We start from the raw sequence: 27,029 nt of genomic DNA, 5'->3' as shown, positions 1-27,029 counted from the left end.
GGGTGCACTATCCCTTTAATGCGTGGCTCAAAAGTGTAGCATAGCAGAGCTAATGCTAACCATTTCATGTAAGTGGATGGAAGATGCTAAAACACTTAGCCTCTTAGTCTGGCAGGTATAGCCCAATAAACACACAAATTTGGATAGTCTAACCTAGTTTGCTAGTTTGCGTCCCAACCAAGTAGGGTCTATTTAATAGATTTAGTTTATTCCCGTAGCATTAAAATGTTTTAACGCTAGTGACTGAAAATAAAATAAAATGGTAATGTACTAGATCTGAAAGGGAGCAAATGAGTGTGATCTGATCACGCCCCCACAATCCGAAGACATGGTTTGAAGCAGCCTAATGAGCTGATTTTTAACTAGGTTTTAATAGTTATGAACATTTATTTTCACTCAGACATTGTGGATACTTAATGAAACACTCATCTTTGATATTATATCTACATTTTTAATATGTGAAGGCAGGTGTCCTGTGGCTTTCAAATGATCTACCTTGGTTTTAGCCTGGATGGGAGCACCGTGTTCCAGCAGGATCTCAATGATGCGAACATGGCCATTCCTGGCTGCACAGTGGAGAGGAGTCAGCTCATCCTGCAAAGAGAAACACACAGAGAGAGAGAGAGAGAGAGAGAGAGAGAGAGTAATTGGAAAGGTGTTAAACGACATGAGAGACAGGAATGAGCAAATCAGCAGGGAGGAAAACAGATGGAGGAAATACGTTTTGGGAACCATCGGGAACTGTTGGACATGCATAAGTGACAAACTGCTAGAGCAGCGGCTTGGACCTGAGCAGTACACTACCTTAGTTTTGGCATCAATCTGTGCTCCTCTGTCCAGCAGTAGTCTGACCATCATCACATTGCCCCTCCTGGAGGCTATATGAAGGGGTGTGATGCCGTTCTAGAGAAGAAAAGACCAAGGTATAATGGAAGCTGTTCTATTATAAAAACTAAATGTATCTGGAAATGTACTGGTAAGATTCCTGTATCCTTTAATATGTGCTCTATGTTTAGCCACATTCATCATTCCTTTCAGAGGTTGTTTCTGATCCCACAGCTGAGACACACTGACCTTGGGGGTGAAGTTTACATTGGCTCCTCTATTCAGCAGCAGCTGGGCTACGCTCATGTTTTCATAGTGAGCTGCAATATGGAGAGGTGTGAAGCCAGTCTACAGAAAGGGAGACATGATGGAAAAGGGGAAAAGTAATTACAATTTATTCATATTATTATTGAAAAGCAAGGTTACAACAACGTGCAGGACACAAAGTTAGACAGCACAGTCAGACAACAGCCCAAAAGATATTGCGATTGTGTTGTTTCTGCTCATACAATGTATTTTTCTTTTCTTTTTGGCTGACTGTAATGTCATAGTACGCAAAATAAACCATTACACCAGCACACACAATCTCACAGAGTGTATACCTTGCTGAGAACATCGGGGTTGGGATCGTTCTGCAGGAGCACTGCGGCGGTACGTGTGTCGTCGTTTCGTGCGGCGATGTGCAGTGCCGGAAGTCGGACTTTACCCTTCGTGCCGTAGTTGATAAGCAGTGCCACAACATTTTCGTGACCCTGCTGGAGGGCTACTGCCAGGGGGGTGAAGCCATCCTGTGAGTGAAAAAAGGGCAGACAAGACAAAAAGTAAAGAGGTCAGGAAGGGGCAAGAATGAGAAAGGAATGAAGAACAGGGAGGGAAAAGGGACACAGTGAATTGGACACCATGTAATATTGTATGCCATGAGCAGATACAGTGAAAGATTGAATATCCTGTAGCCTGATATTTTTGTCTTTGCACGAGAAAAAGTGCACTTACATGTGATTTATGTGGTGGAGGCTCATAATCAGAACAGCCAGAAAGACACACATACCTCGGTTGGGAGACTCTGATTGGCACCGTTCTCGAGAAGGAACTTGACCACCTCTAAGTGATTCTCCTGTGCTGCCATGTAGAGAGGACTGAACCCTTTCTGTGGAGGCACAATTATAGTATGTGTAGTTATGTATACACAAAGACACAATATTAGGTGTTTGGGTGGGTGGTGCCTGTCAAGTGTCATCCAAATGAATACCAGGACCAAAGGTTTCCCAGCAGAGCACTGCATTGTAACAAGATTATTAATGTTATTCACTTCATCCACCAGTGGTTTTAATGTTTTGGGTGATTGGTGTATTTTACATCAATTGGTCCAGGAACACTGCACAGAGTTTCCTACTCCTTCACGTGACACCTGTGATTGGTGTTTTGTCTTGTGTCAGGACACCACAATACCTCTGCTCTCTGTGTAGGCGTACACCTGAATGTTATTTGGAGATCTGTTGCTGCTGACTCTGGTGCAGCTATCAGAGATGTGGGCGGAGGTGTCATGGAGGCGAGGGTAGAGCAGAACTGGGGAATACCTGCCGTTTGTTTGATGGGTTTTCTTGGAAATTATGTGTTTCTCACTCTGCATGTGGCATCCACCGCCTTGATTCACATCGTGCCGAGTTTGAATTTCTTTTTCTTTTTATATATAAACTACACAAAGCCTCTTATGCCTTGCTTGAATAGCCAATGTTCATTCAATTTGCACTTCCCCATGTCGTCCAGGGAACAGTGACAGCTAGCTAGCAGACAGTGGATCCTCTTCCCTGAGCAGCCAGAAACAAAATATGAGTGTAGCTGATTATCCTGATCATGTGATCATGTGAGAGGCATTAAGTAAATTATTAAAAAAGAAAAATAGATGCCACCAATTACACTGAGATTTTACAATGCAACATCAAGTAAGAAAATAATAAGTCCTACTCTCCATGTCTTAGCAGTTTTAAAACAATTAATTTAGAAAAGATTGATTTAAGACATTTTAACACCAATTAAGGCCTTATTTTAAGACTTTTTAAGGATCCATACAAGGATTTGTGACTCAACTGACCTGAGAAATAAATAATTAAGTAACAGTGGCCTGTTGCACAAAGAACCTTAAGTTAAGATTGCCGTTTAAGTCCAAGTTAATGTTTCCGTAAAACAAAATTGGTTACACAGAACGCTCTTAACGGGATAGTGCACCCAAAAATGAAAATTCAGCCATTATCTACTCACCCATATGCCGAGGGAGACTAAGGTGAAGTTTTAGAGTCCTCACAACACTTGCGGAGATCCAAGGGGAGAGGGGGTAGCAGCACAACTCCAACTAATGGAGACTTACAGCAGCCCAGATTCAAACGTCCAAAAACACATAATTGAAACCACAAAATATCTCCATACTGCTCATCCGTAGTGATCCAAGTGTCCTGAAGCCCCGACATAAGAAGTTGTTTGAAAAAATGTCATTTGAACTCTGTTTTTAACCTCATTGTAGCCTGTAGCTCTAGCTGCCTCTCTGTGCACCACACTCATGTGTGCGTACTTGCGCCTTCATGTGTGTTCATGTGTTTTCGCTGGTCTCGCGCGCAAACGCGCACACATGAGCACAGTGTACAGAGAGACAGTTAGAGCTAACCCATATTTTGTGGTTTCAATTATGTGTTTTTGGACGTTTGAATCTGGGGCGCCTTAAGCCTCCATTAGGTGGAGTTGTGTTGCTACCCCCTCTCCCCTTGGATCTCCGCAAGTGTTGTGAGGACTCTAAAACTTCACCTGAGCCTCCATCGGCATATGGGTGAGTAGATAATGGCTGAATTTTCATTTCTGGGTACACTATCCCTTTAAGTCTTCTCCTTAAGGTTTCCTTTAAACACTCACATAGGTTTTGAAATGTTCTCCTTTTTGGTCTTACACTAGGAAACCCTTACAGTAAGACTTTGTGGCTGCATTAATCTCATTCAATTCTGGACCAATTCAATAAAAATGTGCCCTTAATAGGCACTGAGACATAAAAACATAGAAAAATAGGGTCCATGTTGAAAATACTTTAGTTTCCCTTTAAGTATCATACTTAAGGAGAAAATTTAAGGCATTTAATGCAACTGGCCACAGGTGTTTATCTTTACAAGGACACACACAGGTACACACAGTCGTCCTTACAGATACTGGAGGTAAACATATGGACAACTCTGTAGCAGGTGTGTCACATATGCAACCACAGTAATATACAAATGCGCGCGCACACACACACACACACACACACACACACACACACACACAGATTTAGCACACTTGCTTGCACAGCAGTCAGTGACTCACATGTGACTGCGCATTAACATTGGCACCATAGTTGACAAGCTCCGCCACCACTTTCTCCTGGCCTGCCAGCGCTGCGATATGGAGAGCCGTGTTCCCTTTCTGGAGGTCACATATGCACAGACACACACACACACACACACGAAACCACACCAAAGGAGAGAGAAAAGAAAATTAGAGTGAATGGGAGAAAAAATGAACCTACTGGCCTTGATTTCTACATGGAGAGCTTTAAACTTAGTGTATTAGATATGCATACATTCAGTGTATAAGATAAAAATGAAGGCAGCCATTTAGTTCATTCAGAAGCAAAACCCCTGCTGTGAATATTTTAACAAAACCAACTGTTACAATGAAATAAGTATCCTGAATAATATAGATACATATAGACCCTGTGGTGAGAGATCAAAGGTTTACTCTCTCGATATACCCCTGTCTTTTCAGTTCCCTATTTAACTGAAAACCCAAACTCAATAACAGCGGCCCCGAGGAGATTTGTTTCCCATTTAGAGCAGCTATATGCACTATTTCTCATGCCATGTGAGATAATAAAATCCTGTCCATTTGGTAAGAGCATGCTAGTTGCCAAGGAAAAAAATCATCCTGTAGAGCCCACACTCCATTTGTATTTACTTGTTCTCCAACTGTCTTCATCATTATGAAACACAACAAATGTTGAGGGTGACTAATTTCACTCCTGCCACCTAAAAAAAGACAAAACTTGTCTGATGTGACTATTTTTAAGTTACATAACCTAGGTTGGGTAAGAATTTGGTGTTCGTAGCATTACTGACCTTAAAACCTATTTTTGTTTTACTACTGGAGTGAGTCCACAGAATAATGTTAAGGTGACAAATGAGCTACATTTGAATCAGTGTCATAATACTCTGGGCTGCTCTAACTGCAAATGAAGGATCCCCAACAATGCCAAGTAAATGTGGTCTATAATACTCTGAATTGAATGTTAAGGCAACAGAAGAACATTTACTTAATCGTATTAGATTTATTTAGGGAAATGCACTGGTTCTGTGCTTTTGAGGAGACAATTAGGGCTGGAGCCCCTGAAGGAACCCCCTCCACTCAGCCCCTGCTTAATAATACATGTTCTTAAATGGCTTTGTTAAAAAATTCAGATCATCCAGTTCTAGTGACATAATGTGATCTTTAATCTTGGTCAATGCAGATAAGCTGCAGTGAACTAAAGCTAGGAGCATAAATGTCTTTTTCCAAGATTGCTTTATGCCTGGTTCACACTACACAACATTTTTGTCCATTCCGACAGTCACTGTCACATTAGACAATTGTGGAGTCATAAAATCGTGTTGTGACTTGGCCGACAGACATGACAGACTACACATTGGTCCACGACCAATCATCGCTGGTTGTCTTTCATGACGTGCATGATGTCATCAGGTTATTCTTGTCCTATTTTTATTATTATTGCTATTACTGCAGTCACTGTGGCTGTTCATGTCCCAGCCGAACTGTTACTGTAGTAAAGTAAAAAGCCCCACCAGATGGCAGGAGCTACATTTGAAGCACCACATGCAAACATACAAGTCACTGAATCCTCCACAACAAGTTTCTGCAAGTGTTTCACAATAAAAGCCTTTTTAGAAAATGAAGAGATTCTCTCCACTGAAGTTAGAAGGGGCTTTTAATTTTAAACAGACACAGAAAGTGTTGAGTTTGAAATGACAGCGTGATGCATTAACTTTATGAAGCCAGTGGGAGCGGGTTAAAAGTAAAAATAGAAACATACAGAGGGAATGATAAATAAAGACCTGTGTCTGGAAATAACGTCCTGTTTATAATGTAGTCTGTTTCAAATGAAGCTGGTAGCCTCTGCAGTTGTGGTCAGTAAAAGCCCCGCCACTATTTTTTAATTTCATTACTTTATATCACTCTCCTATATGAAGAAGTAACATTGTTTGCTAGCTTGATGCTAATGGCAGTACTCACCGGGTTGATAAAGTGCCTCTGCTGTTTCACGCCGATTTTCCATTTTTTTTTCTTTTACTCTGTGTGGTAACGTCCCTAAAGGAACTATCAAAACACCTTACCATTCTGCATCAGGCTATAATCAGGCTGATATCGTGTAGTGTGAACCCGGCATTATGTTGTCAAAAACTTTTATTGCTGATGTTCGGCTCATCACTAATCCTATACAGCTATTTAAGTTTTTGTGGTTACAGGTATGCTGGTTCAGCTTCTGGATGCTTGCTGCAGTGGTTTATATCAATGCAATCGAGCTCAATTAGCTCTGAGCTTAGCTAAAGTTCAGAAAGGTACTAGAAGGTGTGACAGTTGTAAAAATGCTACTTTACAACAATAAGCATACAGAGAGAACAAAGTACCTTGGTGGTGGCTTCCAGCTCAATGCCAGCGTGTAGCAGCTCCAGGACCATTTTGACGTGACCTTCTTTTGAGGCCAGGTGTAACCCGTTGAGACCATTCTTAGAGAGAAGACAGAGAGATTCAGTCACATTAGAGTTAGAAATATAGGTTACAACATTCTCTCAAAAGTTATCACCAACTACCATTAAAAATTAGTCACAAACTATTGAACTTTTGATGAAACAAAGGACTATCTGTTTCTTGAGGCTTCAGTAATAGTATGATAATCCTGTTAATAATCGGGATTACTATACTGTAACAGTCCACATTATTGAATTTAATTAAATTAAATGCCCCATCTCTCAGGGCAATTTAATGAGTTAAGTTGTGGTCTTGCGAGTAAGTGTAATAATACATACACACTGTGTGAGGAAACACATTCTTCTACCCTCCTTAAGGGGAGACACTACAGGTGAGTAGGATAACAATTTGACCTAAACAATATCTCCATGAACCTGCCCCTTTTGATTACTTACATTGAGGCTATTACTTTTTGCTCCTTGAAACGTTCTGAATATTTTATAAATTTAAACACGCAAATGAGGCATTATCTAATTAAATATAATTTACACATATTACCAAAACAGAATCTGAACATCAGACAAAGCCATGTTCAAAGTTCTTGTTTCATTTTGTTGAAATATTAAAGCCAAAGCTTTACAAAGGGAATTTTAGCTCACTACACAATGAGCTCCATAAATCAGAAAATACTGCCAATAGCCATTGAAAAAAATTCATTTTGACATATTTTAAGAATACAATGTTATATAAATCAGGTTATGAATGATGTATGAACAAACCCCTTGGTGAAAACCTTCAGAATATAGACAGGAATATTACTTGAAAGTTTGGTGTATGTAAGTGCTGATGAAGTGGAGACTTCTGGCTCAGAGTATGGAAAAAAAGAAATATATATATATTTTTTTAGAAGATATGTATTGTAAAATTCCATTCATTTATTGACCCAAAATAAGACTCTACAAGTAAATGGGGTAAACATTTTAACTAATAGTTATCACCACAACTCTTCCCAATTACTTAAATTTCCAGAGCAGAAATCTGAACTAAAATAGAAACCTAAATATGTACTTTGGAGGTTTTCATTCCAATAGTCTGAAAGAGGACATTATTTACGAAAAGCAGCCCAAAATCTCAAAACTGACCAGTGCATGAAAAGCCTGTCACCTGCAGTGTCTCCCCTCAATACATTAATGCAAGAGATCAGGGCAAATACATCTCTATACATCCATGCCAAGGCCACCCTTGTCCTCTTCGTGGCCTTGATCATTGTGGTCTTGGCCGCAACCACTGACATAAAGCATCTCATGACCTTTCAGAATTGCCTAATGTGCTATTAGTGCAGTGGTCTGAGAACCCAGACTGTAATGTGCTTGACTTCTGCTACGGACATCATAAAACTCCCAAGTTCATTTCGATCTGTATTAAAATGACATTTCTTCGCGGATGGAAGTGTAGGAAGAAGAAAAAGAAACACACTGTATTCCTTCAGTCTCATGCCCCTGTCAGCACTGCAACATATGCCCATTTTCTCCAGCTGTGCGGAACATCACTCGTCTTGTTACTGTATCTCTAAAAATAACTGATAAACCCACAACGGCATCAGTTCTGACAAAATGAACAGCCTGATGAGGCTGATGAGTAGGGAGGAGAGCTGGCAGACAACTGTTTTATCTCAACATTGTTCGTCTGGCTGTCTGATTGTCTCTCTGGCTGGCTACACAAAGCATTAGTGAAGTAGGAGCTGCAGCCTGCCTGCTGTAACCAATGCAGCCACCAGGAGTCTCAGTTATCCACGCTGTTCTCAGGCTTCCCATCATACTGCGGTGTCACTCAATTCAAATGGGTAACACAGTCTCCCTGCGAGCATGCGCAGAGCGATGGGAAACACGCCGTGTATCAGTGGCAATTACACTGCACTGTTAAATGTAGCGTGTGAACGTCTGCTGTGCACACATTGGACTAAAGCAAGTACACTGTGACATTCAGTTCTGTTTTCAACACACAAGAGGCACCTTCAATGCCCAGAAAAACCCCTTCCACTAACACCTACACGTTAGATATGTACATATATGTATACATAGACACAGACAATAGCACAACAATGGAAGGCAGCTAGATACCTCAATGAAAACAAGAACAAGAGAGACAGAGAGAGCGCACCAGCATGAGCCTGGAGGACTGTAGGTATAGCAAGGACAGGCTGCAGAATCACATAAATCACAAACAAAAATACCACCTCTGTCCTTGCCTCAGTCCTCAGTAAAAAGCCATCAGTATAACAGTAAAGAAAATAAACCTATGACAGAAAAAGACAGAAAGAACTACATAAGGAAATGGAGGAAAGTAATTGCTACTAGCTAAACAAATTTAGGGCCGTTAGAAATGTAACTGATCACATGGTTGTGTGTATGAAATTCAATTTTTATAGATAATATCAATAGTAATTATCTAGTTGATTACAATCTTAATACACAGATATTAAGGACCCTTGAAAATTGTGCAAAATGCACATTTCCTTTTGTTTAAACAGTCATCTATCTTCAGTATCTCATCTTCTGTGTGTGTTGCATACATCGATACTACCAAACAGACTGAGGGCGTTGGGCGTTCAGTCTTAATGCCCAGACTTCCATCTCACTGACAGTGTTTTGTCTGTGTATAAAAGCACTCCTCTATTCATTCACCAGACACCACTCCCACTCCACAAGCATCCTTAACACCACAGCTAACTGGCAAGCTCGTCTGTGTATCCAAACGGCACACACCCACTTTCACACATCCATGCCTCGTGGATATTCAGTTGCCTGAATTTGTTGTGTTTTGGTCATGATGCAACAAGGTGTAAGAGGGCAGACGGTAGGGCTGAAGATTGAGGGGACTATAATCTAATATACTCAATTATTTAAGCACACCATTTTATACAAAAGACAGAGAATCAGGAGGTCTAGGAGTCGTGAATTTTTAATTTTCTTTTGGGTCTTTTATTTTACATCCTTTGCTGATGCGGCAGAACGGCAGTCCATTGAGATTTCAGTGATATTACGTGGTGCATTCAAATCCCTCTTCAAGTTCCTTTAAAGACTACAAACTCTAAATTTTGTACAGTTTGTTCTTCCTCAGAGGAATACAGTAAAATGAAGTTCCTGAGTACCAGTCTCCATTAAATCTGTTTCATAATCATGACCTTCTTACTGAGGGAAAGCCTTTTACTGTCTCACAGTGGGGTGACAATGGGCTCCATAATCTCCTAGACATTAGTAGGGCTGTGTATTGTTAAAAAAATTACGATAACAGTACCAATACCAGTAACCTTACAGTGATACCACTACCAATAGAGTATGTCATTTGATACCCATATTGTGAGAGGAGTGATGTGTTGTATAGCCATACTTCTGAATGTTTTGATGGCATCTCGGCACACTGAGCTGACTACTCTGTCAAATTCACTGCCCTTGACTTTACCTCACCACAGACTCTAAGGGTTGTAGCTGCTGCTGTAACCTGTGACAGGCTGTTATGATACCACAACTATCACACATTCACATATGGAGTTTTTTGTGGAGCCCCTAGCGCCACATAGGTTTACATTACCAAAGGTTTATGACAAACTCTCTTGCTGAAAACCAACTCCCGTGTGCGCACGGTGAGAGAGGAGAGGGAGAGACGCTGTGCTGCTGCCAGAGGAGACACTGAATGAGTTCACTCTGAGCGGTAAGTCGCTAAAAGAGTCTGAGAAGTCCGGGGCTGTTCATAAAACATTAACTCACTCACTCACAAGTTCTCCAGCAACACATGTTGCACGTGCTACGCTAAATCACAGACGTGAACCAGCTCCTCTTGCTCCGCTGTCTCTGTGCTCGCAGCCATTTTCACACTGAGGCAGGTGCGATGACGTCATCGAGGATACGATGGTAGAGCGCAAATCTCTACTGTGGGCCAAATTTATATCATTTCTACCATCTATCGCATATACCGTGCAGCCCTATTTCCGCGTTAAACTTTTCATCCCAGTTTTGAAAGAAAGTTGTTTTTTTGTTTTTTTTTGACGTGTCATCAGGATTATATCTAGCGTCTTCACCAAGAATATCAGACTTTCTGCTTATTGTTGCCCGAGCAAAAGATGTATCCTACTGTTCTAACAATGTGTAGTCTGCACATGTATTATCCTAAAGCCAGCGGTGCCTCTCATGATACAATATTTTATGCTCAGAACACAAGTTAGCCAGAAGGCACTGAGCAAACCAGAAAACCTCTTTACTTTTTCCAGTACGCCACCCCTGGGCATGATTGAATAAATGGTGGTTTCAAGGAAAAGAGCTTATGAAGTGGAATGAATATCCGACCTCCTGTGGTATAGAAAAAAATATCATCTAGACCTGCACCATTGGAAATATCTCCAGAGGAACATTAACAACTCAAGCAATAAAGTTCTCTTGCCTTGGTCTAGTGCTAATGTGTGCATGGGTTCAGCAGTACTCTTTCATTTTTACTCCATACTGACAATTTAATTCCCGAAATGGCTTACTTCATCCTAGACTTGGCAAAATGTGTTGTTACATGACTACAGTATGTAACTTTTTTCAGAAAGATTCCCCACAGACAACATGCATGGACTTGTTGCATCGAGCTACCCACAAAGATCCACATGACAAAAGCAAGATATGACTGGCACTGAGCACTTTTAAATTTAATTAAAAGTGTTTTATATTCAAGAAAATGAAAAAGTAATTTTGTGATTCTTAGAGCAGGCTCTCCTGTGTAGGCTGCCATGTTTGTTAAGCACTGTGAGTGCTAAATAAATGTTGTAATTGATTTTGATTCCAGCCACGATTTAATTTACCATTTTGTTAATTGAAATCTGTGGGTGGCTTTTTCTACTCCCACTGACACACAAACACATGCACATAAACAGCTTTTTGGATAGCTGTGCTCGTGAGTGAAATTAAATGATCTTACTTGATTGGCTGTGTTGATGTCGATTCCATTCTTCAAGTGATCCAGAGCCTTGTCCAGGTTCCCTGAACGAGCTGCACGCAGGAAGCTGGTGGCTGCATCCGCCTGCAATGAAGAGGAAGAGGACTGTTAAAAAGGAGAGGAGAGCATGTGTGTAAATACAGATCTAAACTATTTTTCTGGGTATAAACCACAAGATGTACGTTGTAATACAGAGATACTGTTGAGAGGTAAGCGGCGGAACACTGGTGCAGTGGTTAGCATTGTTGCCTCACAGCAAGAAGGTTCCTGGTTCAAACCCACGGTGGGGGAGCCCCTCCGTGTGGAGTTTGCATGTTCTCCCTGTGTCAGCATGGGTTTTCTCCGGGTACTCCGGCTTCCTCCCACAGTCCAAAGACTTGCAGGTTAATTGGTGACTCTAAATTGGTCGTAGGTGTGAATGTGAGTGTGAATGGTTGTCTGTCTCTATGTGTCAGCCCTGTGATAGTCTGGCAGCCTGTACAGGGTGTACCCTGCCTCTTGCCCAATGTCAGCTGTGATAGGCTACAGCCCTCCTGCGACCCCGACAGGAAAAGCGGTTTTGGAAAATGAATGAAGGAATGAATGTTTGAGTAAAAACACATCCATTCCTCCCCCACCAATAAAGGTGATGGCAACAGAACACAAACTGCACATCTATACCAACATCAACAGGTCAGAAATATAAACAAAAACTTGCTAAATATCAACTGTTCCTCCAGGATTAAAGGAATATTTTACCCTCCTATGGACCATTTGTATATCAATTACTCACTGTGTGTTACGCTGTATTTGTGCACTGCAATGCATTTGTTTTCTCGCATGTGTCCGGCTAACGAAGAATCCAAAAAAAAAGAATAAATCTTGATGAACTTGAGTAATAGGAGACCACTTTTAACAACAGCAAAACTACATCAAGACATCTGTTTCCAAACTCTCACACAACTTGTGCAGTACAATCCCAGTCTCATTTATCCAAAAGTATGCTCAGTACTTCCCAAACAGACAGCCCTTTCCGTCAGTGAACTGAACCAAAATTTAAACATACCAATGCTCTCTTCAAAGCCAGACTCCATAAACAAAAAAGGTAAATTAGGATTATTTATGTCTAGAAAGTGTCAGCTGACAGGGACAGCTAACAGCAGCAGCAAAGCTAACATCAGGACGTCATCTGTTAAAAGCCTCCCGTTGTCGGATACGACATGAAACTACTCCAGTCAGCTCAATCATGTTGTAACTAAGACATCCGCTGGAAAAAATATTTTCTTCACGGATGAGCACACGTTTGATAAAACGGAGTTTAATCTCTCGGCATCCATTTTCAAGCTCTCTGTGTGTTTGTTTCCTTGCGGACGAAAAAAGGGGGAGCGCACATTTCCGAGAAGGCGTGTCCTTTTCAAAAATGCAAGAGGCATTGCTTTGTTGCCAGCCGTTTTCGCCGGTGTGTTAAACACACTTTAGAAAGGAGTGTCCCCAGACTATCAGAAGGCAGAGATCTCTGATTGTCTGGTGGCGAGACTAGTAGACCAGCAGCTCCTGTGCTCAACAAGGTAAAATTACTGATTTTTTGTCAATGGAGTCTGGCTTTGAAGAGAGCACGGAAAAATTTCACCTCCAGTTCAGTTCCCCGTCAGAAAGGACTGTCTGTTTTGGAAGCACTGATCATACACTAGTTTCGCTGTTGTTAATCATGACCCATTTCATCAAGAATTTTCTCAGTTTTTGGATTCCTCGTTCATTGGACACTGGCAATAAAAAAAGGTTTACTTCAAAATTTCAACTTGACACATGGCGAATAACTGATATACAAATAGCCATTTGTGGTGTGAAGTATTCCTTTAACCATAAGTCCTTGATATCAGGATGTAGTTACAGTCAGACTACATATCTTAACCCATTACACTGACAATGAGTCAAAGGCAAGACAGAAGGCTACATGCTGGAAATACAATACTACATCCAGGGGCTCTCCTGCCCCTTGTAAGAGGCTAAAAATGTCAGACTCCTTACAGTCGAGCTTCGCCCACACTGTGAGTTTGGCAGGCTTTCATAGCCAAGCACACACCGCCACGAGCTCCGCTGTCTGCCTGTCTGATCTCAGAGGAAAGCTCCTGTGGTTTGTGTCTCAGTGTGTGTCAGTGTTTGTACGCCCACCTCTGAATTCATTCATCAGCCAATAGTGTAATACGACTGACCCGCACAATGAGATGTTTCCAGTGCCCTGAAGAGAAAATACTGCGTAATGTACTGTTCTCTTGACCCTCTCTCCACCCCTGTCACCGGCAAAATTATGTATTTGTTTGAGCTGTTATTCTCAAGCGGTTAATTACGCTGAATTGCTGAATTTCTCCTCACATCTCTCATCTGTGCGGATGCATCAGGAGCCATTGTGCTTTGTTTCTGTGAACCATGAATTCCATTAGATTTTATCTAACAAACAAATAACATTATCTGGTCTTTTGACAGCCTCCTCACAATCCACTAACCTGTCATTTTTTTCCCTTTATGTTTTTGATTAATCAGCACCCTGTTTTTCATTGCAATTTATTCCCATTATTTTCAGTTCACCTCCTTCTAACATAACAGAATTCTCTCCTCAGTCGAGCTCCTTTGACATTCTGATAAATTAAACCTCAATATTTGGAGTAGTAGGAAATAGTTTCCTGACGTTTCATTTGACTTCACAGATAATTTTTCTGTAAACCATGGTGGATAATGCACTATATATACTGTAAATCAGTACACTTGTAAGAAACACAACCAAAACCCAAAGGAATACTGTGAATAATCTTACTTATAATAAAAGATAGAAGCAACCCATGGTAACTAAATAGTCTTTAGTAGAAAACAAGTTTATGGGCTTTTTCAGGAATAGCTATCGTTTAACTAAAGGGTTCCAATAGCTTAAGGTAAGTCAAATGTAAGACTTTTTCAATGCCACTCAGACTGAAATTTGAGGTCAGTTTTACAGTTACCAAAACTGATCAAACTACCTAAGGATAAGGATCACAGTTCAAGCAAAACATGACTTTTTGGTGCTATTAATGCAAGAGGCATTCAGTAAATGACATTAGGTAAATTATATTCTTCTTACCAATTATTTTGAGACTTTATAATGCAATGTCAGAAAAAAATTTCATAAAATTTTACTCCCATGTCTATACAAGACATCTGAAAGACTGATTTAAGACATTTTAATCTGATCAGGGCCTTATTTTTGATCAATTAATTAAAAGCCTTTTAAATAATTTAAGTATCTGCTGGAACCCTGCACTAAACCGCTTTGTATTTTCTTTTTTTTTAAATTCTAAGATAATTTTTTGGGCTTTTGCCTTTATTATAAAACAGCTGGAGAGTGTCAGGAAAGGTGAGAGAGGGAATGGGGACGACATACCATGCAGCTGCTGAGGACTCAGTCTACAAGGGGCGCACACTCTACCTGGTGAGCTTGAAGTCGCCCAAACCCCTTCACATTATCTACAAGTATAGAAAGCAATGAATCAAAAGCTTAACTTATATTTATAAAAAACTGACTTACATATACTTATACATATTTTAAATACTATACAAATTTGGCTTATAGCCAATAATATCCTTTGATGTGTTTTTTTTCTCTGTGCCTCCATTTTCTTTTCTTCTTGCAGACCATCACTAAGTGTCTGGGAAGCAACGTGATCCATTCACTATCTCATCTCTTTGCTTTGAACATGAGAGCTACAGACATTACTCAGCCTGAGAGCACTGAGAGACAGGACTTCAAACAGCCAGTGACAGGAGCTTCTCCAACCCAACAACCCAAAGTGATGATACTGTGTGTCTGTCACATTATGCAGAGGTCCTTATGGATATTCTATAATTAGAAAGCTAGCATGTTAAAAGACAAGTTGTTCTGTACAAAGTCTTATTTGTTTCCATACCGTGTGCATTTACATGGCAAGTGTTCCGCTGCATATATTTCACAGTGAACTCCATTTATGTTTCTCTCCTTCTGTGCCATGATGTGTTCATGGTATGTACTGTAACACTGATCATAGCCTTCACCTGCAAGCCTCCTCCTCCTCCTCCTCCCCATGACTCCACCACCCCTGCTGCATGAACCAGTTCTCTACAATCATTTATCATCTGTTTGCTAATTAGCGCTGGTCATTGTGTGTGTGTGCGTGTGTGTGTGCAACAGCAGCGTAAGCCACAAGCTGACCACATTTGTCAGAAAATGAAAAATCTCGCCGCACCTTCCAGAAACTCATTCCTCACCAGCTCGTGTTCATGTTGCTGTCAGGCTGGAATCCATTTTCCTACGTGCTCCACCACCATCTCTGCAGCTCCATCACCCTCCTTTTTTACCATTCCCTCCACTTTCCTTTCATTCTTCTCTGTCACAGAGAGCTGTACATCCAATCCTGGCAGTTCACTTTATTTGTAGTCATCGTGCCAGTTACACCAAATGATTAGATCACAGAAACCCCTCACTATGTATCGCTCAATACTGTATAAATGATCCGTGCCTCTACTTCGCCTGTACCTAAATCTGATTTTCCTTTTCCTGCTGCCTCGCCCATTCTGGTCAATCCCTTCTTTCTCTGACTCATTATTTTCCCATATCTATAAATACCATCACCATTTTTTGTATGTAATCTATTACTAATTTGTTTGCTAGCTTCCATAGAAGCCTCATATCCAACTGGATCAGATAACCCTGAGTAGACAACTTAAGCCAGAGGGGTGTTAAGATTAATGATTGCTACAGTGCATATCACTCTAATTCAGGGGCTGAATCTCGATTTATTCTTTCCAACAATGCCTAAATTAACACAACACAAACAACACATAATATTTCCAGAGGGGATGCCTTAGACAAAACACAACCTAACTGCATTTACTGTGTATTTGGGGTGTATTCATGATGTGATGCTAGTGCCAACAGCACCTAAATGTAGACATGAAGAGTATGTCACATTATATCCCAAAGTCTACTGCCTCAGGGGACTGCTGTAATTAAGAATTTCATAATTTGTGTAAGATGCGAGATACACTGAGTCTTTATCAAACCACTTTACAGCCACTGAGCCATTATGATCTGCTGCCGTGCAGGGGTTTTTGGATTCTCAGCTGTACACCCTCCTAATGGACAATGTTTACCACAGAGAGTGTCTTAAGGCTCATTTAAAGGGACAGTTCATCCCCAAATCATCCTCTCACCTGTCTTGATTGTTTGGGTGTGAGTTGCTGAGTTTTGGACATATTGGCTGTAGAGATATAAGCCGCCTAATAATACATTTGATGAACTCAACATCAATGTCTCTTTCCACAAATCATGACCTGGTTACTCAAGATAATCCACAGGCCTCGTTGTGAGCAGTTTCATGTGGGAACTATTTTCTTTTTACCAAACTACACCTATCAACTGTATCACCGCACAGGAGGAGGCGTGCATCTACTCATGGATGAAAGGCTTGTGACAGCATGCAGATGTAAACGTTAATGGCGTCCCCCTTGGCTGAATTGTAATGTTTGCTAGCTCAGTGGTGCGAGTACTAGATTCCTTCTTCTTCTTCTTTCTTTATTGGTGAAATATTGTGACAGAACATGTACATACAAGGGGAATGGGGCAAACGCAGTTGACAGTCCGATAGACAACAACATAAAGGAGGCGTGATGATATATGTGGTGATATGATACTAGAGATTAGATTGTCACAGGTAGGGTCTGTGTTGATAATGTGTGTGTGTTCATGTCTTGATGTTTGGGTGTGAGACAGCTGTGTGTGTGTATGTCGTTACTGATTCTAAAGGGGTTTGTTGGTAGGGTAGGAGTAGGCTATGGGATGTGTGGCAGAGAGGATGAGGAAAAGGAGCTGTACTGATGTTAAAGTGACCGGAAATATATCTTGTGTGACAGCAATAAAATGGCCATGAAGTAAAAAACATGCAAGGTCATTCTACACTTTGTGACAAAGGTCAAGCAGAATTTCTACTCCATACCAAAAGTAAGACACAATCCTGCAGATATTGACGAACTCACATGGGTACAAGTGAAAAACAGAACACATAGCTAATCTAGACAATCATAAATATTAAATGTTAATGTTGTGAATTGTAAATCAGCTCACAGCACATTCTACAAGTCCAAACGACAATACACAGAAGAGAGGAGACACAACACCACTGGAAAAAGCCCAAATGAGTGTGACTAGAAACTTGCTAGCAAGGCCACAACAGCACAGCAGTTTTCCTGAATCTGATCTAAGGATTATTTAATTGTGTACTAAGTTCTAAATCAGACTTTTATCATAAAACAAAATCTGCTGGTAGGGTCAGGTATTTTATTTGATCAAATTTCAGCTGATTCACTCATGCTGTCTGGAGACAAATATCCACATCTTCCAACATCAGTAGGAATATTCATTGATTGTGTCACGACAGGACTTAGAAAGGTGACATTTTCTTTGCATGAAACCCTACTGCAGCTGATGTGGAACAAAAGGATGTAAACAAACATATTTACTCTGTTATATTCCTCAGGCCTCTGCCAACTTCTCAGAGCCCACAATACTGACCTGACGGGACAAATCAGCGCTGAACCATGTCGCCTATAGAAGACTTCACACATCAGCCAAGACAACACCAAGACCAGACAGTTAATGGCAGACATAAAAACATAAAAAGCAACATGTTTGTTCAGTATCGGTGTTCCAGGTGTAAGATTTTTTTTTTATCTATAAGAATAAAAACACTTGTGTCAGCTGCCCAGACTTAAGCTGAACAAAAAATTGCTTCAAGCATGTCAGCAAATCAATGTCACCCATATAGAAATAGAATGACAGTAGAGCGGACACATCCATTCAAATCAACATAGCAGGATGGTCAGAGCGGTGGCCAATTCTATATGTACCATTGCCATTGCAACCAATATAATGGGCTAAGTTCTATTTAAACAAACCAACTTGGAGCAAGTTGCAAATGCCCTGACGTTATGCAGTAACAACTAAACTAGTAGTAGAGTGGTACGTTTCCATATAAGCAATTATTTTCTTTTGAAATATTACCGCAACTGTTATTTCCCTGTTTCTTTTATTGCCATTTCTTCCATGTTTGTTGAAAATCATACACTGTAGGGATGCGCAATATTGGAATTTTTGGCAAATATCTGATATGCAACTCATTTGACCGATAACTGATACTGATATCAATATATTCACTTTTTTCCAGACCTATTTTTGGTCATCATCAAGTACCTTCTGCAGTGGTATAACATCATATTGCGCATGCATACTCTTATCATGATGGCCCACCAACAGACGGAGACATGAAATACAATACATTTTAATGAATGTAATATTTGTTTATTCTGTAAAATAAGAAAAAGCATGATGGTTTTAAAGCTGGTATTGGCCGATACCGATGATGTGCCAATGTCATCATATATCCCTAGTAATCTGAAACTGTAGCTGCCTCTGAAGGAGGATGGAGAGTTTCTAGAGACATCTAACTTGTTAAATTAAGGGTTTATTGTGACCAAACTAAAGCTGGTGGTTGTTGGAACAATGGACAAACAAATAAGATGATTAAAAAGACGGTTTTGGTGAGTTTTATTTTGTTTCTGTCGAGTTTGAATGAAGTGTTTTACAATGAGCTAACAAGGCAATTAAGCTAACGTTAGTCTTAGTTTGGTAAAAGAGAGAAGCTTGGATTGGTGTACAGTTGTATTTTTCTGTTTCACCGTTATATTTTTATAGTCACCCATCTTTTTTTTTACATGCACATATATACAACAAAAGCATATATTCCAAATATCATAAAAATATAGCTGCATGTGGTGCAGTACATGTATCCACATATAAGCTCAGACAAAGGGAATAAAGATAAATACAACACTTTATTACTCCCCAATATGTCAAACAGTCACAATGACATGTGAACAGTGTATTATTTTCTTTGTGTGGATGATCCTGCTGTCTCTGTGTCTTGAGTGTCAGAATGTGCTGCTCTGTAACACGGCACATTTCATTTCTCAGTGTTAGTGTGGCTAACCCACACAAATCTGATTGAATATCCTCACAGTGAAGCACAGACTCATAAGCTTTACGCCGAGCCAAAAATAATCATGTAGACATGACAAAAGCCAGAAGAGGTAGAGGCTTCAAATATTAATACAGAGGCAGAGACTACCGAGGAGAAAATGCAATAACCGCACACACATGTGGAAATTAAAAGCAAAATGTTAAAGCCAATGATTTCAGGTTTGCTATTTAATACATTTTATCTGTGCCCTACATTTCACACACACAGTATTAAACACACTCAAATGTGCATACACACTGCAGCTGACACAAACAAATGGTCTAGTGCAAGTGACAGAAACGCATACTGATTGAAACCCCCACACCTGATGCCATTTATACAAACATATGGCACTGAGTCACACTCAAAAGTGGGTGATTAGATTGTAATATAAGCTGTTACATAAGTTGTTGTTGGTGTATATTTTACATGTGTATGGCTGACTTAATGATCTCAGAATGTGGTGTTATTAAGCAATAATATCAGAATATTCCAGGGCTGATTTTATTGTCCTCGCTGCAGGCTATTTGCTTTTGGCTTCTGCCCACATACATGGGCAGTCAGGTCTTTGGGTGAGGGGAGATATTCAATATCTGAACACCATAAACTCTCTGTCTTGGAAGTATTTGGTGGTTTTCTGCTCTGTGAGTCTGCTCTGACTGAAGTCATTGGCAGAACATTGGATACATGTCCTTACTGTAGTGACAGCTGCTGTCACTTCTGATTTTGAAGTGAGCGCTTGTGTCACTTCAAGTTGAGATGACTTCTCTCAGTTCAACATGCATCTCATCTCCCTCACACTGTGACTCGGTAGGTCCTTGTAGAAATACTTATTACTACACTATATGTACTAATACTGTTGGCACAGATGGAGAACATGTTTAAGTCTATGGGCATGTTTCTGTAAACATATTTTTATGCACATTTTGAAACAGCAAAATTCCATGAAAGTTCCTCAATTGCACAAATACGTTTTTACGTTCGGCTGAGGTGGTCTTTGCCTTTCTTGGAAAGGGGTCAAAGCACTTAATAAGATATGGAAACACCTTTGCCAAATAAGTCCTGACGCTGTGAATATTTAACTCACATGACTGATCGGCTGTTCCCACTTTTGCTTTCTTCCCAAATGTTCCCACAATGGCATAATTTGTCTTTGTCTCCGGACAGCATTATCATGGCCAATATATCTGACATGAAAGAACAACTGAAACTTGAAACAACTTCCTGAGGACCTCTGTCCATTTTTCTCTTGTAGATGGTCTAGATCAGTGGTTCACATCTGGTGAGTTGCGGTCCAAACGTTGGTCACGTTTCCATTCTGAATGGACCGCAAGTGACTCGCTAATGTGTCAAGTTTGTTAAAAACACACTATATTTTGAAGTATCGTGAATTTCTGGCACACAGCTTTTATTTTGAAGTGCTGTTTCCTGCTGTAGAGTGAGTGACTAATGGACAGCTACTTGACAAAGACAGCAAACTAGCTCAAGGACGAAGGAGAAATCTGGACCCCGTGGTTGGACCACTTGGGAACCACTGGTCTAGATGGCTGAGGTGACTTGTTTTGTTTCTGGTTCGCAACCCCTACATCCTCTGCTTTGTTTACTGACGGATTACAGCCATGCATAAAGCATATTCTACACCACCGACTTTTGTAGAGCCGAGTGTATTTGCTCCAAACCAGGCGATGAAAACACACCATATTTCTAGCAAAATTTCAAAAGTTTACTCAAAATTTGCTTTGAAGGGAAACACGATTTAAGTTTTCTACATGAAACCTTTCATTTTTATTTTATTTAGTATAAAACTGGCAGAAGGAGAGGAGGATCACTGTAAAGATATGCTTAAAAATTAAAGACAAACATTATGCTATTTTGTTTTTGCTGGCTTACTTGATATTGGTTTGGTCCATTTGATCATATTAAGTAAATATTGTGTGTGAACGTCTTTCATTTATTTCTTTATTACTGCAATAGTCTATATGAACATAATTATAGTTAGTTTTTAATAAGACGTAGGAACGTTTTCACAAATCCTATCTGTGAAAATAATAATCATATCTTTATAATCTTATTTCAATTTAAAAAATCTAAGTTACTACTGTGGTGTAGCTTACAAGAAGCACTACTGCAATGAAACACCTACAGATGAAAAAAAAAAAAGATTCCTGATTGTTTCTTTGTCTGTCATCTTTACTGCAGCAAACAATACATGTTGTTTGTGAAGTTGAGTATGTGTAAGAAGTTCAACACTGTTGTTTTCAGTGTCTAACATCGTTAATTGGAGAGAGGAAGGCAGAAAAGATGAGTTAGATACAGACAGAAGGGGAGAGAGAAAAGGGGAAATGTCTTTATTATCCTGACAAGCATCTTCCAGTCCCTCTCTACAGAGATCTAGCTAGCAGAGTAGGTAGTACTCTGTATGTTGCACGAACTGACAGAATATATTATGATGAATACTGGTGGACAGTCACAGATTACTAGTGCAAATGAAAACATGGCAGCTCCTTGCCATTGTGAGCATAAACACAAAACTCATTGACATAATCCTACAAAAAATGCATATGAAGATAAATTACCTACAAGCGTACGCACACACAAACCGCAGCTAAAAATAGCTGCATAGACGCCACAGTATGTTTGTGTTGGCGCTAACAGGGAGGGAGATGGATCACAGTAATGAACCCTCATGGGTTTAAACAAAGACCCACTTCTACCATAAGAGATTCTCAAGCGAACTCACACACACATAAAATAGGAGCAGACACAAAATCTAACAATGCAGAGTCCCATAGTGGAGGGTAGATTTACACACAGAGCTTCCTTACACAATGATTTGCAGGCTCTGAAAGTGTAGTAGAAGCCTTACAGGCCCATGCTGTCAGGTCTATCTCCCAGTCATCAGTGTGAATACAAAAAAAGCAAACACAGATGTATGTTCGGAGTGTAACAATGCATGTATTTGTATAAAAACGTTCAGCACAAGGTACATGTTACAAACTGAATGATTTGTTAAATTATTAATATGATGGTGTTTGGACCCACTTTGATTTTACTGTGAGTTATTAGGATGACAGCGAGAAAGTGATGTATAGAAGAACAATGGTATGTTGCATCTGCTACATGACAGTAGATTACATCAGTGGGAGTACTTCAAACACGTCAACTCACTTGCACTGACATCGCCCCAAGTGTGTCAATGGGTGGAACTAGATGAAAACAAGAAGCAACACAAACTCTACATGCTAACGTCATCCCCACAGCATTAAGGCAGCCATTCCTAACTGATTCAGACAAGGCAAGACGTCACTGCAGCAACTGGTAACTATTGCTGCAGTTATGAGGTCCTACCCTGTAGTAGAAAACACAGGCTTTACAAACATGGTTAATGAAATTGAGCCCTGTCACAATATTCCTTTATGAGCTCTCAGGTGCACACCAAAACAACCGGACCGAGACCTTCTTGAAGAGGTGGTCTCGGTCTGGTTACATACAAACTCTGGTGCGGTTCGTTTGTGGTGAGAACGTGTTCCAACCTCGATCTGAACCAACTGCAGTCACATGAAACCTTGTTTGGGTTAAACATGAGCATGTTACAGTCCTGGAGGATTATTAATGTGCACCTCCTCCTGTACTGCCTTAATATGCACATTCAGCACATCCAATGCATCAAAACATTGTTTTCTAGTTGGAGCCGCGCCTCGTTTTCAAACTGTATGGTTTGACTAAAATGAACAATGACAGCAATATAGTCCACGATGAGCAGCGCTAAAATCAACCTGCATAGTTGTCCCTCCATTGTGACATTAGAAAGTGTCACGTTTATCTTGCAAGTGTACTCTTCTTCAACGTTTGGTTTACTTCCTGGATTTTTCCCACATGGAAATTCTGACCAATCAAGAGCAGCTTTATCGCACAAGGCATTTGATCTGGTCCGCTTGTAAATGCTGCCGTGAGAACACGAACCAACTCTAGGCAATTTTTTTTTTAAAGATTTTTTTGGGGGCATTTTAGCCTTTAATTGATAGGACAGACAAGTGTGAAGGGGGGAGAGACAGAGGGAGCGACATGCAGCAAAGGGCCACAGGCTGGAGTCAAACCTGAGCCGCTGCGGCAACAGCCTTGCACATGGGGTGCCTGCTCTATCCACTAATCCACCGACGCCCCCAATTATACAACTTTGTAACAAAATAAGTCTCTGATTCGGACCAAAGCAAACGAACGAAGGAGATGTTTTTGTTTTATATGCTGCTAAGAAGACACCCCAGAAGATGGCTCACTCAGGTGTAGCCTCATTATTGTTAAAAGTAAAAAAAAAAAAATCCTACTTTATGATGTTATTTTTTATAAATTAAACATTTCAAAAATCAAGTAATTTCTACGTTTTTGCTGTATCGAAAATCTACCAAACCCTGACACCACTGTGTCATAATAAACCAACTAAATTTTGTAAATTTTGTAAATGGTTACACCCTTCATGTAAGTATATTAACATACACCTATGACTTGATTTAGGTGCATCAATAAGTTTAAGCATGTTAATACTGCATTAAAAATCAACTTCTTGGAGGCCATTTTGGATTTTTTTCAGTATCTGTAGTGATCATGTTTTTATCATAGGTTGTTCTAGTGAGACATCAACCCCAAACCCTGAAAGTATTAATGACTTCCTCCACAACAGATGCGCAGACAGCTGCACTGCCTCTAAACCCGGCAGTGTCACTGCTGAAACCTGCACTGCGCATCACAGGGACACATTAAAATAAGTCATCTAACCTAAAGACTAGACTGAATAATATTGTGCTGCAAAGGCAGAAAAAATCTTTTTGGTCTCACCCAGGAAAATATAAACTTAAAACATGTCCACAAGATAAAACCACCATCGCCTCTAACACTACAGGCAAGATTTCTTCTTCATTGTTTGTTGTTGTTAACTGCTGCTACTCCTTCAAGCTGTCGAGGCTAGCATGGAGTCACTGACTGCACTTCCAGAAGAAATATCATCCTTCTGAAAAACCAAAAAGCTATTTCAGAGAGAGGCAGACAGAAGGGTCTACAATATGATGTTTGAAGGATATATCCAAGATGTCAAACTGACTCAGCAGCCACAGCAGCTTAAAAAGATAAAGAAAGAAGCTTAAGCCTACAGATCACAGTGTAAAAGTGAACCACCATATAACAGGGTGATTGAGACAGAAGACAATTACGTTCAGGAGCAACAGTGTACAGCATGTGTATACATTCAGTTGCATGTGTAGCATTAAGTGCTAGTTAGTGATTGGTGTCCTGTACTCTACTAGCATTAGCTACACAGGTATTTGTGCCCATTTCATGAGCCTTTTTCATGCCTCCTTCAAACCTCTCTGGGTAATGAGTATCATTATCACAGGTACACCAGGCATGTTTAACCATGACTCCTTTGAAATCATTAAAACCAGCCTGAAAATGACAAAACAAAATGACATGGGAGTCTAAGGAGCACAGCTGTGTAGCTGTCAGACGCTGATTGGAGCTGGCCAGTGTGCATTCAAGAGGTAGGATTTAGCAAAGGGTGAATTCCCTCAACTTAGTAACTGTAAAATATTACCTTGGCAGGAAGGCCCAGAGTTAATGAAAAACACCCATCAGTATGATCCCAATGAAACATCCAATCTAGACCATCAGTGACACTCCCTGTAGCTATTTTCACACACTACACCTTCTATTCTGAGAGCCTCAGGAAGGAAACAGGAAGGATATCGTCCTCCACGATTTAATCCCACTACAGTCAGTAAGAAATAAGTCACCTCATTCTGACCTGTGACCTTTATAACTTTCATCAGACACTGATCAGTGGTGTTTAGGAAACGATATATGATACATAACAAAAAAACGCAATCATATAATTTCCCACAGTTTTCATATCTGATAGTTGGTATTTAAGATAATACATGTGACAAACAGGCTGATGAATTAACGGAAGGAAGATCAAATTAGTATTTGACACATTAATTTAGTTCATAAATTATCTTGTTTGTTGCATATTGTTTTGTCTTGTAATAAAATGATTGATTAATGTTTGTTGGGTTCTTTTATGTGTCAATCTGAGGGATTTCAGAAAAAATGTAAACCACTTGTGCGTAAATTACTTAATTGTGTTAAAGAGATGTGACATGATAAATGATAGTCGCCTCAATTTATAAATGAGATGTTGAGACTTTACATTTCCGCTCAGAAAAGTGGAGATCATTTCAAGAGCACGTCCATGCCTGGTAAGATGAAGTCATAGCGCTGAGAATGAAAAATCAATAGAGTCCAGCAGAGTGGGAGTTGATCCAGTATTGATGGATGGATGGCAAGAATGTATGAGAGTGAGATGGTGCTTTACAAACACATAGGTACAGGGCTGGGGCTGGGGGTAGCCAGTTCAAATCCTGAATGGACCAGATACGAGTGTGGACGCAGCTTGAGAGGCACCAAATCCCTTTCTTCTCGTGGCATTGTACTGCGGCGACACATCATTCTGATACCTACCCACTTTTGAAGCATGTGTGTGTCAATCAAAATAAATTACAACAGAATGCAAAAGTGAATAAATCCAAGCAGACAAATGAAGTACATTATTAGTAGGTCTGGACAATATAAAGACTATGCACGATACTTCGATATATTTTCAAGCAAGATATAAATTTAGACAACACTGTTTATATCGATATAGGGTCGAGTTGCGTTACATGACGCATACCAGTGTGCATCTCTCCTCTCTCACACTCACTCTCTCTTCACTGACAAGTTCGTAGTCTGACGTGCACCTCTCCAGAAATCTAACTAAACGTTGCGGCAAAGCAGACCTCCTGTCTATTTTTGTAAGCTTTTATTCAATTTATTTTGTCAGCTTTAATTTACTTTAATTTCACAGATAAGAAACAATAAATTGTGAAGACAGTGAAGTCTCCACATAATATAGCATTTTAAGTCTCGTGTGATTTATCCTGACTTCGTATGCGCAGAGGAAATCGCCGCTATTTGCTAGGCTAATTTTTACAATGTAAAATGCCATAGGCTTGTGCTAAAAACATTAGCATGTTATATTTGTTTGGAAAACGTGTTTAGTATGAGACAGTTGTTTTGTTGGTGAACCTTGTGAGTTGTAATGGAGACGAATTTTGCAGCGTTACCTTTGTTAAATGTTGTTGTTGTCTCTGGCTTCATATGAGTAGGGGAAAAGTCTGCTAGCCACTAGGCTAATTTATACAACATAAAATGCCAAAGGCTTGTGCTTAAAACATTAGCATGTTGTTTTTGTGGGAAAAATGTGTCCAAATAGAGACAAGTGTTTTGTCTGTGAATGCTGCGAGTTATAGTGAAGCCGATTTGTGAACTTGTGTTTGAAATTAAGCCATGTTTAATGTGTGTTTTTAATCAACTAGACCTTACAGC

General features: G+C 40.1%; 1 protein-coding gene across 11 annotated transcripts in view; it reads right to left on the bottom strand.

Annotated features, from left to right (window-relative positions):
• Window positions 1–27,029, bottom strand: part of ank1b (ankyrin 1, erythrocytic b) — a 110,265-nt gene that overhangs the window by 40,819 nt on the left and 42,417 nt on the right. For all 11 annotated transcript variants that reach the window (XM_078162162.1, XM_078162163.1, XM_033647367.2 and 8 more), the window contains exons 2-9: window positions 11,539–11,640; window positions 6,522–6,620; window positions 4,168–4,266; window positions 1,874–1,972; window positions 1,428–1,613; window positions 1,075–1,173; window positions 805–903; window positions 496–594 (exon numbers count right to left, since the gene is read on the bottom strand). In XM_078162162.1, the coding sequence (XP_078018288.1) occupies window positions 496–594; window positions 805–903; window positions 1,075–1,173; window positions 1,428–1,613; window positions 1,874–1,972; window positions 4,168–4,266; window positions 6,522–6,620; window positions 11,539–11,640 (882 nt within the window). The remainder of the gene's footprint in view (window positions 1–495; window positions 595–804; window positions 904–1,074; window positions 1,174–1,427; window positions 1,614–1,873; window positions 1,973–4,167; window positions 4,267–6,521; window positions 6,621–11,538; window positions 11,641–27,029) is intronic.

The sequence above is a fragment of the Epinephelus lanceolatus genome, chromosome 19, assembly GCF_041903045.1.
Source record: "Epinephelus lanceolatus isolate andai-2023 chromosome 19, ASM4190304v1, whole genome shotgun sequence".
Lineage (NCBI taxonomy): Eukaryota > Metazoa > Chordata > Actinopteri > Perciformes > Serranidae > Epinephelus > Epinephelus lanceolatus.
The sequence above is the reverse complement of the archived record's forward strand: the minus strand, read 5'-3'. Positions and strand labels throughout refer to the sequence as shown.